At 36.8% G+C, this 15,567-nt stretch overlaps 2 protein-coding genes across 2 annotated transcripts in view; one reads left to right on the plus strand and one right to left on the minus strand.

Moving 5' to 3' along the window:
• Window positions 1-413: 413 nt before the first annotated feature.
• Window positions 414-4,965, minus strand: cunh5orf51 (chromosome unknown C5orf51 homolog). The gene is made up of 6 exons (XM_038308110.1): window positions 4,840-4,965; window positions 4,169-4,278; window positions 2,606-2,752; window positions 2,210-2,341; window positions 1,389-1,503; window positions 414-1,300 (listed from the first exon to the last, which is right to left on the minus strand). The coding sequence occupies exons 1-6, from the start codon at window positions 4,931-4,933 to the stop codon at window positions 1,065-1,067; spliced, it is 834 nt and encodes a 277-aa protein (XP_038164038.1). The 5' UTR covers window positions 4,934-4,965; the 3' UTR covers window positions 414-1,064.
• A 1,919-nt stretch (window positions 4,966-6,884) lies between these two features.
• oxct1a (3-oxoacid CoA transferase 1a) overlaps window positions 6,885-15,567 on the plus strand; it is a 64,309-nt gene continuing 55,626 nt past the window's right edge. The window contains exons 1-7 of the mRNA XM_038308150.1: window positions 6,885-7,080; window positions 9,377-9,485; window positions 10,621-10,711; window positions 13,075-13,210; window positions 13,378-13,527; window positions 14,539-14,645; window positions 15,496-15,556. Of these exons, the coding sequence (XP_038164078.1) occupies window positions 6,976-7,080; window positions 9,377-9,485; window positions 10,621-10,711; window positions 13,075-13,210; window positions 13,378-13,527; window positions 14,539-14,645; window positions 15,496-15,556 (759 nt within the window). The 5' untranslated portion in view covers window positions 6,885-6,975. The remainder of the gene's footprint in view (window positions 7,081-9,376; window positions 9,486-10,620; window positions 10,712-13,074; window positions 13,211-13,377; window positions 13,528-14,538; window positions 14,646-15,495; window positions 15,557-15,567) is intronic.

Below are 15,567 nucleotides of genomic sequence, written 5' to 3' on the forward strand. Positions count from 1 at the left end.
AGACGTCAAGGATTGTCCATTTTTCTCTGGAAAATATCGCTCACTGAACCGCCTGAAGCTGCGAATAACCACAGATCTTAGCTGCCCGTGTCTCTCAGCCATGGCTTCAACGGTAGAAGCGAATGACAAGCTGCTTCCAACTCATCCTACGTTTCCAAACAACTTAGACTTTACCTGTCTGTACTTCCTTGTGAGTGGCAGTAATGGAGGATTATGGGTAGTGTAGTTTTACACATAGAAGAAGCAAGCAATGCTTTTTTAATTTTCTTCAAACAATACAAATTATATAACAGAAAAAAACGCTTTCTGAAAACAAATCATATCTTTATTGTCAACAAAGACATAAAAAACTGATTTCTCTTCATCAAATAACAGGCTCTGTATTAATAGCTACACAGCCGATATTATTCAAGTGGAGTGGAAGGAAATTTATTTTCATTATATATAGGAAAACTGAAGAATGGCATGAACACAACTAAACATACATAAAATTGGTCATTGGTTCTGAAACAACTTGTTTTATCTATTATGTGTATATTTTATACACACATATTAACCACAACTACACCTTAAACACAAAAAATTGCAACAAAACAATAAATAATATGTTACGTGCAATGTTACATATCCTGCCAGATTATCTTTAAATCTGAAACAAACCTTTAAAATTAGAGATGGTCATTTTATTTAAATAATACCTTCTGAATATTAATAATAAAATTATAACATCTTTAGAGCAAAACAACTGCTCCAAGCACTATTCAGGATGAGTTCTGCTTAGTCAGCAGAAAAGAAACAATTGCTGAGCTTCTTCTCTTTATCACCTTCGTTTTTCCTCCAGCAGTATTTTCTAAACTCACATTCACATGCTCCTGGCCCCCTCCACACCCAAATTCTTTGGGTGTAAGAAAATCCAGACCTCTTCTTCAAATAAACTTGCATGTTCCCCTCTTTTACCTTCTACAACACAACACCTCTTTCATGGAGCTCCATATTTATTAGGTTTGACACAACTGAACACTGACCTGTGCCTGGTGGTAACTTTTACATAGGAGCAGTTTATTTCACTGTAAAACACTAAGGATTTCCTTGGCATTTTCCGTATTCCAGCCCTGCCCCTGCAAAGGGCCCTCGCAGGCATGCACGTATTTGTTCAGTATCTGAGTACCGATGTCCCGAAACTGAAGGCCATCTTCTCTGTGCTCTGTGGAGTCACCGCTGCAGTCCTCATACTTCACAGCCCAGAAACACATCTCTCCAATGTACATCATTGTCAGAAGGTGAGTGTCAGAAAAAATGCCTTTCAAAAAACATAACGGAGTAAACGTGTGAGGAAGAAAAAAACAACATGAGTAAAGTTTTTATTAGGCAGAGATGACCATATTTACCTTCAGATAAAATGCTTGCTGTAGCGCCTTCATGAAGAACCACCCCATCGCTGAGCTTCACTGTGTTTCTTACTTGTAGCATTCGCATCAAATATCGAACGCCTTCCTGAATACACTGGATCAAAAAATGTATTGAGTTTAACATGGTATGACGAGAAAAGTCTCAAAAGCATTATAGTGACATACTAAATAGTCAAGGGACTTGAGATTTTACTCCTTGCCCTTTCCAGATTTGGTTATATCATAGAGAGGAACTTTTTTGCATTTTACTTGGAATTTGTGTGTTTGCCCTTGCACAAAGTGGATGACTATAATAATAAGGGGGTAGAACGGATATACATGGTTGCCATTTTTTTTTTTATGCAAAGGAAAAAATGAAGGGGGAGGGGGGGTTGGGGGGGTATGTATTCAGCTCCTCCTCCTCGGCCAAAGCTTGTAATTGTTGCAATTAAATTTATTTCCACTGTACACTTGTCTTTGTTGTTCTTGTCAACAAACTTGTTGTTCTGGCCTTAATATAGCTGTTTATGGTTAAATAACATGAAGATGGACTGTTTACTTAATATCAATGTTATAGCTGGAACTGGGCTTTGTTTAAAAATGATCAGCATTAAATGTGGAAAATACAAATGCACAGCACACCATTTTGAGTTTTAGAAGTACCATGTATAATCATCCCTTTAATCCTAGTTTGTACAGGTCTATTTAGTAAAGTCCCAAATAAAACCCAATGATTTCTGTGGGTACAGGGTGACAAAATGTAAAAAGGCACCCAGAGTATGAATCCTTTTCAAAGGCAGTCTCCATTTAGAGTGTGGTACCTTTATGAATGTGTCCTTGTTTTTCTTTGTCCATTGGTTTCGCTGATGAAGGGTGTGGCAGTACATGTACAGCAGAGCTCCACGTCTCCAGTAGAGGCACTCCAACATCTCTGTGCCCAACACACACTGCACCTATCAAAGACCAAAACCCATGAATAGCTCCGTGTTTCAGGGTGCAAAGGTACAAAATAATGTTACAGAGATTCTGAAAATCAATCAAAGAATGAAGCAGCCTTAAATCACAATGGAAATACGCTCTTATTAGATGATAGTGTCTTCACCTTTAGTGGGCTTTAAGGACCACCACTTACACATATAGACTGTGTCATTTCAGAATGCGTGAAGAAGACAGTAGAATAAGACACAACCAAAAAACTCTAAGAAAACCATGCTGACCTCCTGTCCAGGTGTCAGTCTGCCCACTAAAACTTCTGGCTCAGTCAAGTCTTGCAGCAGCTGCTGGATCTTAACCGGCGAGGAGTCCTCAGGGAATTCCTGATCTACCAGTTGATTCTCTTCATAAAAAGTGATGTCAAGTATCGCCTGCATAGAAAAAACAAAAATCTCTATTAGAAATAAATGTTCTAATTCTACAACAAAAGCTCAATTAACTTAAAAGCCTTGAGAAGCTAATAGATAAACAACTGTAAGTAGCTTGAGACAGACGCCCTTACTAAACCAGATTTATACATATCTGAATTGATTTTAATTTTCTCTGTGAGGCTAATAGTTTCTTTTATTAAAATCGGCACAATGACTTCTTCCTGTTTATCTAGAAAAAGTCAGTAAAATCTGTGTTTTTTGATGTGAATGTGCCTTTGATGTAGATTCTGCAAAAAAACAAACAAGGATTTAGACTGAAGTAAAATGGATTTTTGTATCAAAAACATGGCTTTTCTCTTTAAATCCCTTTATAATCATGCTCAAATTTTTCTTCAACTGTTTTTGTAGATTAGTTGCAAAACATAACACGCTTTGCACCATCTAAGCCTAACAAGGGGTGGCTGCAGCAAAAATGTCCTTTTCCCAACAGAAATACTTTCAACTTCATCCACTTAATGCTGTTTTGTTTATATTCAAAATATTTGTGGGTGCTAAGTGTGGGCAAGTATGAATCTATGGGGGACTTATAACTCGGACCTAGACTCAAATAAACTAGACCCCTACAGGACCTTTACCCAGTAAATAGCATCTCTGCACTGATGCAACGTTTATCTGGGGGAAACCCCCAGCAATGTCTACATACATTTATACAAGTAAGAGTTGATTTAAAAAAAAAAGAAATCTTTAAGATAGCAGTTGCTCGAATTACACAGATAATTTGAAAATGAAACACAAAATCACAAAATCAAGGATTGTCCATCTCCTCCCGGAAGGTTCCTAAAATTATTCTGAAGTTGAGCAATTTCTCTAATCAAATACGTGTTATTTGTTGTGTTACAAATCTTTTTATTATTGTTATTGCAGAACCCAAACCTTGTTATTACAATGGACTACCATCAATTATTGGTGCCAAAGAGAGTTTAACTTAATCGACTCTCACTGAAAAATGTCTTGCCATTTGGCAAGTGTGAGAAAACGTACTATGGATAGATGGTTAGGGTCAGATATAATTTGATCATTTCACTGTTTGTCAAATGTTTTACATTTATCCCTTGAAATGCATGCTCATGATTACAGGGCCAACAAAAACACATACAGGATATATAGTATGGGTGTATGTGATACCAAATGGTAATTTAGAGAGAGAACAAGTAATCAAGAAGCAGCTGGAGCACCCTATAATAACTCAATTATGCATGAGGAGGAAATCCTAAAAACCCACAGAGAAAAATTCTGGCTAAACCTGAAACCTGGGATAAAGAGCTAACAAATCTGTAATTGATCAAGTTTAAGCTTCACAACAATTTATTAGTAGCATTTAGTGAGTAATGGGTTAGTGAGTGAAAAAACAAAAACCTGTGTGTAATCCTGCAGGAGCTTGGAAATGTTAAAGCTTTCTCCTCCTTCTCTGTAGAAGCCTTTTAATTTCTCTAGCACAGCAGATGCATTCTGCAAATAGTCATCATCTATGGAAAGAAAGAAGATCAAATTACATTAACATTTACAGAATAGACATAACATTAAGAATGGGTCTTGACACCCAGCACTCTTCAAAAGGGGTGTTTTTTTAGCATTGGCAGCATAGTAACTAGATTTAAGGATATATGTTTTGCAAGCACCTTTTATCTACCGTGATCGTGCTTGTTTGGTTTTATTATTAGGACATGTGAACAGCTATACGCAATTCACATACACACCCCAATTTAAAGTCATTAGTATAAAAAACTAAAACCTTAAGTCAAGATTTAATGTTTGTCATTAACCAAAATAACAGTAAATACGAAAAACACCACGACTTAAACAGTAATATCTATTATAAAGTTGGTGCTACGCGGGTTAGTTCAAAATAACAATAAATAAGTTGTCAAACAGCAGTTTAAGACAACAGTTGTTGCTATGGCTGCAAGCTAACGTTCGTTGGTTAGCTTCTTGGCTAAACAACACAGGAAAATTGTTCCTCTTCTATAAATAAACTATTTAGGACAGTTACAACTCATAAATAATAGAACAAGATGCCTAATAGAGACCTTGCTTTTCAGCTCGGAGACATGAACATTTGTTGTCCAGCTCAAATATTCTCCTTTCCAACTCAAAATCTTGTCGCCTGTAGTCGTCTGCCATGACTACGTGAAGTGTGCGTCACGTGAGCAGGCGGTTACGGCAGAACGTAAACCGCTTTGGGTACTGTCACCACGACGCCATCGAAACGTCGACGTTTTTGGTCTCACGTCAGTGAGTACGCCATATTGTGAGTGGTAAGTGGTATTCAAATCTATTGCCATAAGGGGACAAAATGTCAGGTTTAACACCCTGAGGGGGCAGGAGCTTTGAAATATAGCATATTAAAACTGCGCAAAGGGTTTTGTTTTTAAAAAGATTTTCTAACTCAACAATGAGCTTTTAAAAAATAAATTTAAATGTGAAATGCACAGTAGTCCAACTGCTTTTGAAAAGAGATCTGTAACTCACCTTAAATTTAAATATTAAAGTAGGTCTCCCTTGTTAAAAAAAGAGTAAATGATATAAATTTCTTTTTAATTTTTGGTGTATTTTTTCCAGCAAGTACATGGTATATTCATTTTTTAAATTAATTTTGACATCTCTAAAAAATGGCCCTTCCAAGTCTTTTCTTTGCTATATGTTACTGGCTTTCTGTTTTTTCTTCTTGCAATTAAATGAAATTACAAGTTAAAAACATAACGGATAAAATAATATGTTGCAAGTTACGTTATTCATTTTAAGAACATTTTAATTTTTTGTGTCATTTCTGAAAGGAAAATTTAAATTTTTTATATTTTTCTTTGAAATGTCAATCTGCTTTAAAGGCAAAATCAATTGTATCCATTCTTGAATCCTTCCTCAGCAGACCTCAAATTCTTTTCTTGTGCATGAACATTTGCCAAAATAGACAAAAGCAGGCAGATATCATCATTGCTAGGGAGAAAAAACTTTGGATTGCCACACAATCAGATGGACTTCTAAAGATGAAGCTTGGGATGTAAATATGTTAATTGTTTCTTACAGGTTTGGGTAGATTTTGTTTCACTCATCTCCCAGTTAATGCTCTTCAACAGTTGTTCTTGTCATTTTAAAATTCTCAACAAAAATGCAATATTATTTGTTTGCAATACCCAAATTTGACTCCACTTTATTTAGTTCAACTATTAGTATAAAAAAAATTAAAGACTTCCATTTGTCTCTAATAAGACAAATGAAATAAAAATAAAGGCTAAATAAGCATTTAAGGTAAGTGAAATTTAATTTATGTACAGATATTAAAGGAATCCGATAAAATAAATACAATATGTTAGGAAAGATTGTACACAGAAAAAGACAGCCATCTATATAAACAATAAAACGAAGTAAGTGCATGAAGTGGGAGAATGCAATTCTGAATAGTGATTGAATATTATAGGAAAAATGGGTCTGATGCAAGTTTTTTATTTTATTTTATATGAAAATTCTTATGTTTGTCAACTCTGTGGAAATTAAATAGGCATTGTTTGTCCCTTAACGGATATTATGAATTTATTTTTGCCTCTTCTTGTGTGCGTGAAATGATTTTGTAAATATTTAAATCGAAACTGAATTAAATTAGACTTCTTATTTAGTTTCTTAATATGGGAACTGCAGAGAAAGTTTGGACTCATTGAAGTTTGGAAAAGGCTTTTAAATTAACTTCTGTGAAACAATCTTTGATTATGTTTTCTCTTTTTAATTGCATTCACTTGGATCATGAATGCAATCACACACAACCACACAACTGCTAATGGAAACTCTTGTATTTCCACAACAGTGCCACACACAACATGGTGGCAGCATTGAGTACAACCATAAAGGGTTTGTTCTTCTAATTTTTTACTTTTAGTGTGCATAAGCGGCGAATCCAAAACAAAGTTAATAAACACATGTTTACTATGGCATATATTATTCAAACTGTCTAATGAAACTAGGTTTAAGGTAAATTACTGTCGGGTTTATTATTTGCAAAGCAGCAGCAGACCGGTGGTGTGAGGGTTAACATTAAATGAAAGGGTCATGCCTTTAAAACGCCCCCTTTGTGAGTTGCGTTCAGGGACGCAGACTCATGTCGTCGGGCTTTTAGTCACATTCAGCGTCCTTATAGCGCTCCACATCTCTGACCCTGTGTGTAAAACCTAAAGATGGCGACACTAAAAGCATTTTGCAGAGCAGAAAGTATCCTCTTCAGAAACCTCGGAGGTGACCGCAGAGCCAGATTAAACTGGGCCGGCCTCCAGCTCAATAAGGTCTGTAAATGAACTCTGACCTTAATGTATAGCGCAAGTAAAAGTTGTCATGGATTATCTTTCTATGTCGTGCAGGAGTCTTCGAGATAACATCCGTCGTATTTTGTCCCTGCACGGAAGTTCTCGCAGATTGTTATCGATGTTTTTATCTGCAGTTTAACCTTGCGTGGATTATCTGTGCTTCTCGTTTTCTTAGCTACTGTATAAACTAGATAACATGCAAAGTGGTAAACGACACATTTTGCAGTCGAGTTTCTGAAAACGCAAGCTGATTAGCTGATTTTTAAATATTATTTCGGTTTAATATGGGAAAAAAATTCCGATTTCAATCTCAGGATTCTAAGTTTAATCTCAGAATTCTGAGAGAGAGAAAGAGAGATTCTGACTTTGATCTCAGAATTCTGAGAGTTTAATCTCAGTATTATGAGTTTGATCTCAGAATTCTGATTTTAATCTCAGAATTCTGAGAGAGAGAGAGAGAGAGAGAGATTCTGAGTTTAATTTCTGTTTGATCCCAGAATGTGACTTTTGCAGAATTCTGACTTTGATCTCAGAATTTTGGATCTTAATGTAGCTGGGCACCATGAAGGAAGAGATGTGGGAGCACCGAGCTTCACTGATAAACATGCGAGTTGTTTGAGAGGGCCAGTTACACATTGGTGAAAAAATGATGGAATATGGCGACTTTTTACGTGCCACAGAGATCCCTGGTGATGCTTTTTCATTAATGGAAGAGCAGACAGTGATTAAAACAAGAGAGCTAGTTTAGCCTGTATGAAATCAGAACTTTGAGGGGAAAAAAAGTCAGAATTCTGAGATTAAAGTCAGAATTTTTCTGACATTATACTGAAATAATATTTAAAAATCAGTTAACTTTTAAAAATTTTTTCAGAGACCCTAATCCTCTTCCGTATATCCCAGCCAGCTGGGGCTCTGTTTACTATGTTGATGTGGTATCTAAAAGTTATGAGCTCCTGATTACATTTTTGTTTAATTTTTTTTTTTTTACCTGGGGATGTTTGGTTGTGTAAAATGAAAACCTAAAAAAGGTGTGCAGATAAAAAAAAGAATCAAAATAAAACGAACCAGCTACATAGATTATAAATTAGAAAAAATATTTTGATCCAGTAATTCAATTTAAAATGTAACATTCACAAAGGTTCAGTGAGCACAGGGATTGTTTAAAAAGCATAATTCTGCCTGCATGCATATCATATTGGGGGGCAGGCATTGGCTTCTTTCCATTGTTTTTTTTTTTTTTTTCATCTACATCTCAGTAATATGTCATGTATTCCAAATAGGTCTAAGGTCAGTTTAGTTTCCCCAACCAGTCAGGCACAGTGATACTGTCATTATAACTCAGCTGTTCATGCCTTTGTCTGTGCCAAATCCTGCTTGTGGGGGGGGCAAAACAAGCAAAAAAACCCCCACAAAGTCTGTCAACAAAAGATGAGCATTATGTGTTTTAAATAACCAGGGGCAGCATGGCTACAATGCATTTACAGTTGATCAAACTTAGTGGACTAACACCTAAAGATGACAAGTTACATTCATGGAAGAAACTTTACACTTTACCTATAGAGTAGTTGGACTCTGTGTCTCTCCACCCTTCCCTTAAGTTCAAACTGTACTTTAGGGTAGTGGCCATTGTGTAGTTTCTTCTCTGCTCAGTGTCGGTAATATGCTTCTGACGTTATCAGAGGCTTAACTAACTATAACTATATATTCTGGGTAGTCTTGGCCTAGTGAATTAGAGCAATGTGCATGTCTTATGAGAAAGTTGCAAGTACCTGGTTTGATCCCCATAGCTTCCACTCTGGGTTCCTGAGCAAAATCCTTAAGCCCACACTGCTCCCCGGGCGCCACACAATGGCAGCCCACTGCTCCCCACGGGGATGGGTTAAATGGAGAGAGTGAATTTCCCCATTGTGGGACAATAAAGGGAGTGACATTACATTATTTTTCCTTGCAGTGACTGCAGAAGCATTGACTGATTGCACACACTTGAACAGAATTTTCTTGGCAATACCTTCAACTCCCTAATAATCCCTGATTTCTTCCACGTTTATCCTTCCACTGAACTTCTCATCTATATGCTTGGAGGTTGTGCTCATTTGTAGTAACGTCTCTCTGTTATGGTAGTTACTGGCTGTCTACTGGACGGCCATCAAATTGTATAGATGATGCTTTAGGTCTAATAAGGTTGTTTCATTTTGCACCATATTTTTAACACAATGTGCTGCTCTTCTATCTTGTTTATGTACTTAAAACAAAAATCCCTTTCTCTTTTTTGCAGACTTGTGGTTGCTACTTCTCCACCTCCAGCCTGAGAGGGTCACAGTTTTACTCAGATCCAACAGAGGCAGTAAAGGATATTCCAGATGGATCCACTGTTCTGGTTGGAGGTAATATTTAGCATAACAGAAAATGAAGAAAAAAAAAAAGAGATGTCTACACTTATTAAAGGGCTTCACTTGCACACAATATTTGCCAATATGTATTGTACTAAAATAAGAAAGCGAAACTGAAAGTATATATGCAATTGCAACTTTAAAGTGTTGTTAGCTTTAGAATGCTGGCTTAATGATATCCAAACACTGAGCATGAACAGATTCCTTAGCTCTTATTTATAGTCAAGCTCAGTGACATTGTTGAACATTTTCCACTGTGTCACACTTCTGGCTAAAGGATTTCCAATCTAGAGCAGTGATATAAACGGCAGTATGACGAAACATAATTTCTACATTGAGTTTGCATACCCTCATAAGACTCATAAATTTCATCCTTTTTTTTGTCCTTTTAGAAGACTGTATAATTTGAACCATGTTGCGATTGTGTATACCTGAGCTCTCTTCTTGCCAGGATTAAATTGAATTAATTTTATTTCCTTTGTTTCTTCACATGGATGTGGATTTTTGGTTAATTATTTTGGAGTTTTGGGCAGACACAGATTTAACTGGTTAAGGATAGATAAACACTCTGAAATGGCCCAATTCTGATCAAGAAGATTAGTAAGATATCCATCCAATACACTGCTATGATGTAAATAAAAAGTCACACGGCTTACAACCCAAATATCAGTGCAGCGTGCATGAAAACATTTGAGCTGATATGTATACATTTTAAACTTCTGCTGATTAAAAAAATCAACCATTAATTCAAACCTCTTGGTTTTCTTCTAAAATCTTCACCTTAAAGCAATAGTTTTGGTAAAGATGTTTTTTAAACCCCCATACGACCAGTACATCCATGCTCATGATTATCTGACATGGGTTTATGTAAAGGAGTTAGCTTTTCAATGCCGTCATTAAGGGTACTTGGACTTTGGGTTTCTGCGTGTGATTTGTAATTGTCCAAGAGACCAGCATAATTTGTTTATTTGCCCTACAAATTTGACATGTTCCAGATATTCTAGGTGAAAGTTCAACTAGATCACCATACTTCACCTTTCACACAGTTATCTGCTGCTGTTGTTGCTGGTTTGTTGCTCTTCTTTTATGTGTAATGTAATAATGAAATCTCTGGTGTTTTTCAACCTAGGCTTTGGGTTATGCGGTATACCGGAAAATCTGATCAACAGTTTGCTGAAGACTGGCGTAAAGGGCCTTACTGCAGTCAGTAACAATGCAGGGTGCGTGTCTGTGTACCCTCTGGATGTGAATATATGAAGTCTGGTAGTTATATATTCAGATATGTTAAACAGAAGAAGAAAATATGTTTTGTAAAGTCTTGGGTTTGTATTTTCTTATAATATAGGGGGGAAAATGCCACACAAGTATTAGGAATTACATAATAGGAATAATAATCTAATACCGTATTTTCCTTGCTATAAGCCACTGATTTTTTCAAACGCTTTGAATCATTATAACCATTATACCATTATAAGAAGATCCGGCTCTTCTGTGGATTTTTGCTAACCCCTAGAGGGGGAAGTCAAAATTGGAAATTAAATAATAAGGGGCTAATTTTCATTTAGCAAAAGAACATGCTAACTGCAGGTATGGTGGAGAACAAATCTCCCAAATTCACACATTTTGACATTTATCTGCCGTGTTAAAGCTGCTGAACCATTGAAGAGATGGCTCAACTCCTGCAAAGGTGAAATAAAGAACCTAAGAAGCCCCATCTTTCAGTAGAAGCTCTTACTGCTGCGAGCTAAGTATCTTACGGCGTCTAGCGTTCTTCTTTGTCCCTACTCCAGGGTCTATATGTAGAGCTCCCCCTACAGGTTTGGAGGGAGACAGTTCAGTAGATATCAGTGGCTTAAACATGTACATTTCCAGATTTTTCAAAAAATTTTGTGGCCGCAGCTTATAGTCCAGAGAATACAGTAAATTTTTTTCTGACTTTGTAGACCTTTTCAGTGCTTTCTAAAGTGATTTAACACAGAAGTTTTTCCTTTAAAATTATAGAATTTTAAACTGTATAATAGTCCTGCACTGGACAGATTTTGCAGTCCGGCGCCCGCCCGCTTCCGCAAAGAATTATGATTTTTAGTCCCGCCCCCGACTGCACATGTACCAGTTTGTCCCGCTTCCGCCCGCAATTCCCGCATGATTTCGATGTTCGCCTACTGCTCAAGGCAATTCGTGCAATTAGTTTGAGGAATTAAACACGCTGTGCTTAGCTGAGCACATTACTGGCCGATCTTCACCGCATAGTACATGACGCTCGTTAGGTGGCACGAGCTGCTGCTTCACAGCACTACCCAACTAACCTACCAAAATCTACTGAGGATATTAAGAATAATATATTATATTAAGAATAATATATCGTGCATAATCTTATATGCCACTCATCATCACGTTCACGTATGAAATAAAAATATAATAAGTTATAATTAATAATTTTAAACACCGTATGATGGAGCCCCACCCTACACATTGTGATGTGTATACCGTCATTTTCGGACTATAAGCTGCACCTGAATATAAGCTGCAGAAGCTAAATTGCATGATCTACATATACAAGCCGCACCGGACTATAAGCCGCAGGTTTTTTATGTTTAATTACCATATGGTTCGTGCACAGAGAGGATTGTCGGGAAAGAGGCAACTGATTGGGGAAGCTCCTATTTATTAACATTTCAACACAGTTGAATTGAGACAATTCTTCCTGCTGGCGTTTCCAACTTCTCAACATTGACTAGTTGATTCCAAGGTTACATGCAGCGGTTCGATTTCCTTCGTTTACTGGCAAATTGACTGCCTTTAACTTAAAACCTGCATCATATGCATTTCAACGTTTGTTTTCCATAATGAGGATGTCACACAAACTGTCCTGCGCTCGCAATGTCCGTCTTTCTCAGAGTTTGCTTCCGGAGGATGTCCTTATTCCCGCGCGCGCAGCTACTTGTGTGTTGAAGCAAATGTGACGTCAACATGGTGGATGGTAAAATCCATAGATTTAGGTACCGTATTACCCTAGTGGCCGTTAGCTGTAAAAGTCCATAGATAAGCCGCATTGTTATATAAGCCGCAAGGTCGAAAACTGGTCGAAATATGGGGAAAAAGTCGCGGCCTATAGTCCGAAAATTACGGTATATATGATAGACATAGACTGATAATTTATGAATTTATTTTACATTTTAAAACGCGTTTTTAGTTCGCGGGACTGCCGCTTATCACCACCCGCACTGTGTGCTCTCCCTCCCGCCCGCACCCGCAATGAGCTTTCAATATTTGTCCCGCAGGACTCCCGCTTGAGTGTAGGGCTCTACTGTATAACCTCTGCCACCTTTTGTTGTCTAATGTTTTGGTAAGGGATTGTTTATTCATATTGTTGTTGTCATTATTATGATTATTATATTTCTTCAGGATACGGATTTTATTATAGGAAAGAAAATAAAAGTATTAGATTTCATAATAATCGTGTTGAAGGATACATTGAGATTACAACATATCTATACATGCTTACCAAAAAATGTAAAAGGAAAATTAAATCTATTCCAAGTCATTTTTTATGTTGTTTTTGTTTATTTCTTATTGTTACTAGAGTGGATAACTTTGGCCTGGGCCTATTGCTGCAAACCAAGCAGATCAAAAGGATGATTTCCTCATACGTTGGAGAGAATGCCGAGTTTGAGAGGCAGTATTTGTCCGGAGAGCTGGAAGTGGAGCTTACGCCACAGGTTGCGTTGAAAATATAATAATAAAACACATGCCTTATCAAGTAAACAATAAAGGTTAATGACCATTTGAAATGAAATAACAAAATGTTCTTGTTGTTTCAAACAATTCTTTGGAATCTGAAATCTTCTTTTTCAAAATAATTTAATTGCTCGCTTCTTTTCCAAAGGGGACTCTTGCAGAGAGAATCAGGGCAGGAGGTGCTGGTGTTCCAGCCTTCTTCACACCCACCGGTTATGGTACTCTGATCCAAGAGGGAGGCTCTCCTATTAAGTACAACAAAGATGGCAGCATTGCAATCGCTAGCGAAGCGAGAGAGGTAAGACTCTAATGTGCTTCTTCTGCTTTTGCTTGTGTCTCATGTTGCATTCAAGATTAAATTTCTTATAAAATGCTTGGAGGGGGGATGCTTTTTCAATTGAATGAGGATTTCTAGTGAGTGAAAAAAACTCCCTCCACTCTTAACACTTCTTCCTGGGTTCCACTGACTGCGGAAGAGCAGTGTATCCTATTCCACTCTTTCAGAGGGGAGCGCCTCTCTGCATTTGGACACAGATCACTCGATGATTGCGCCATTGCATGATTGAACTGATTGTAGACTTTAAATAAAACAATAAACCAGTGAAGTGATTATTTTGCCAATGCCTCGTATGTCTGCTCTTTATCTTATCACCTTACCTTGGTTTTGTTATGTTTGGTTCTGTCACCCGTAAGTGAGTTCAAACAGAAAGTATGATTGATAAATTATTGGATTTCTGAATCAGGGATATCCTTTCCTACCTGTGCCAATCAGAACATGCCTCTCTGATTGGGGCAATATATAAAACCAAAAAAGCAAAAATAAAATGTCCCATGGAGCATTGTGCAGTGCTCTGAACATTTGCCTTAATGTGCATGAGCTGTGTGCATATTGGATAGCATGGCTGTTACAAACCGGTGGGTTTTATTGTTCTGGAAGCCTAGACTTATAAATAATTTGGGCCGCCACATATTTTTCTTCATGTTAGATTATTTATTTACACTCTTTGATATGCTAAATAAGGACTTGCTGTAAGGCAACAGTGCTACAAACTGCATCATGCAGCTTTTGTACATTTGTTAATTTCATAAATGTTCTTTTTATTTTCCTCTGTATCTAGTTTAAATTAGCAAACTTTTGTCTCCACAGTTTTAACAATAAAAAAGTGTTAATAAATTGCACAATAAATCACAACATAAGTTATTGTGATATTACAATGTTATGTTTTACAATGGTGTGGGCTTTAGTTTACTGGACTATATGATAGTCTGAATTTTTATCCTTTTTATTTGTGGTTGTGTTTGTCTACAGGTGCGGGAGTTCAATGGCAGACACTATATTATGGAAAAGGCTATCACTGGGGATTTTGCCCTGATCAAGGCATGGAAAGCTGACAAGGCAGGGAACATTGTTTTTAGGTAAATATAAAACTAATTGAAAGGAAAACAAAATACTTGAATAAGTCTGCTTTTCTTGTCATTAGTTTGAGCTTAGTGTGATTGTACATTTCGTATGTTCAAGCTGTATTTTCATTGGAAAAATGGAACTAGGGAAATAGAAACCATCATTAACCTATCCTTTTTGCACCCACATCAGCTTAGTTTTTGCTTATTTATTCAGACTAGTATATATAGTAATATTGGTAGTGTCAGGACCCACATTTGGTAATGCTAATGTATTGCAGTCATGCAGGCTGTCAGCCATTTATCAGCCCTGTTTTGCAGTGTTTACAAACTGGTTTGTACACATTCGTTATTGGTATTTAGTAGTTTTAGCCCTCGTACATGTTGCTTTACTGTTTTCTCGTACCTTGTTGTAAAAGTGTCCATCAAGTTTCTGTTTTGAGTCTAATATGCTTACGTACTGTAGTTTCTTTATTTTTAGTTAAGAAATATGCTGGGGCTTCTATTCTAAGAAAGCTATTTATTAAGTATTAAGTATATTAAGTATTTTACTATGCATTTTTATAAAAATATGTTGTCAGGAATTAAGAAATACTATTTATGAAGTCCCTTATGTGCCTCCTAGAATGACCGTTGTCTTAAAGTATTTCACTGGCTTTGGTAGATCCCTCACTCAGAATAAAATAAATAATTTTAGCTTTTTTTCACTTGAGTGCACTAATCAGTTTCTAGTATTTTTTTTTTGTTCCCCTAGAGGGCAGTCTTCTCATGTTCTTTTCCAGCTGAATCTAAATGTCGGATAGCATACAAATCTACAAGGCATTAAAAAAAGTAATAATAATATGCCTTGCTTTTGTTCTTGCAGGAAGACAGCCAGAAACTTCAACCAACCCATGTGCAAGGCAGCCAAAACCACCATTGTTGAGGTATGTTGAGT

This window comes from Cyprinodon tularosa, unplaced genomic scaffold, assembly GCF_016077235.1.
Source record: "Cyprinodon tularosa strain WSP-4 unplaced genomic scaffold, ASM1607723v1 ctg63, whole genome shotgun sequence".
In the NCBI taxonomy this organism is placed as follows: domain Eukaryota; kingdom Metazoa; phylum Chordata; class Actinopteri; order Cyprinodontiformes; family Cyprinodontidae; genus Cyprinodon; species Cyprinodon tularosa.

Bases quoted from the DNA above. Each gene is read 5' to 3' on its own strand.
- cunh5orf51 (XM_038308110.1), bottom strand. From the start codon at position 4,933: ATGGCAGACGACTACAGGCGACAAGATTTTGAGTTGGAAAGGAGAATA. The intron at 4,279-4,839 runs GTCTCTATTAGG...TTCTTTCCATAG, and splicing joins TCTCCGAGCTGAAAAGCAAG to ATGATGACTATTTGCAGAAT. The intron at 2,342-2,605 runs GTCAGCATGGTT...GGTCTTTGATAG, and splicing joins GACTGACACCTGGACAGGAG to GTGCAGTGTGTGTTGGGCAC.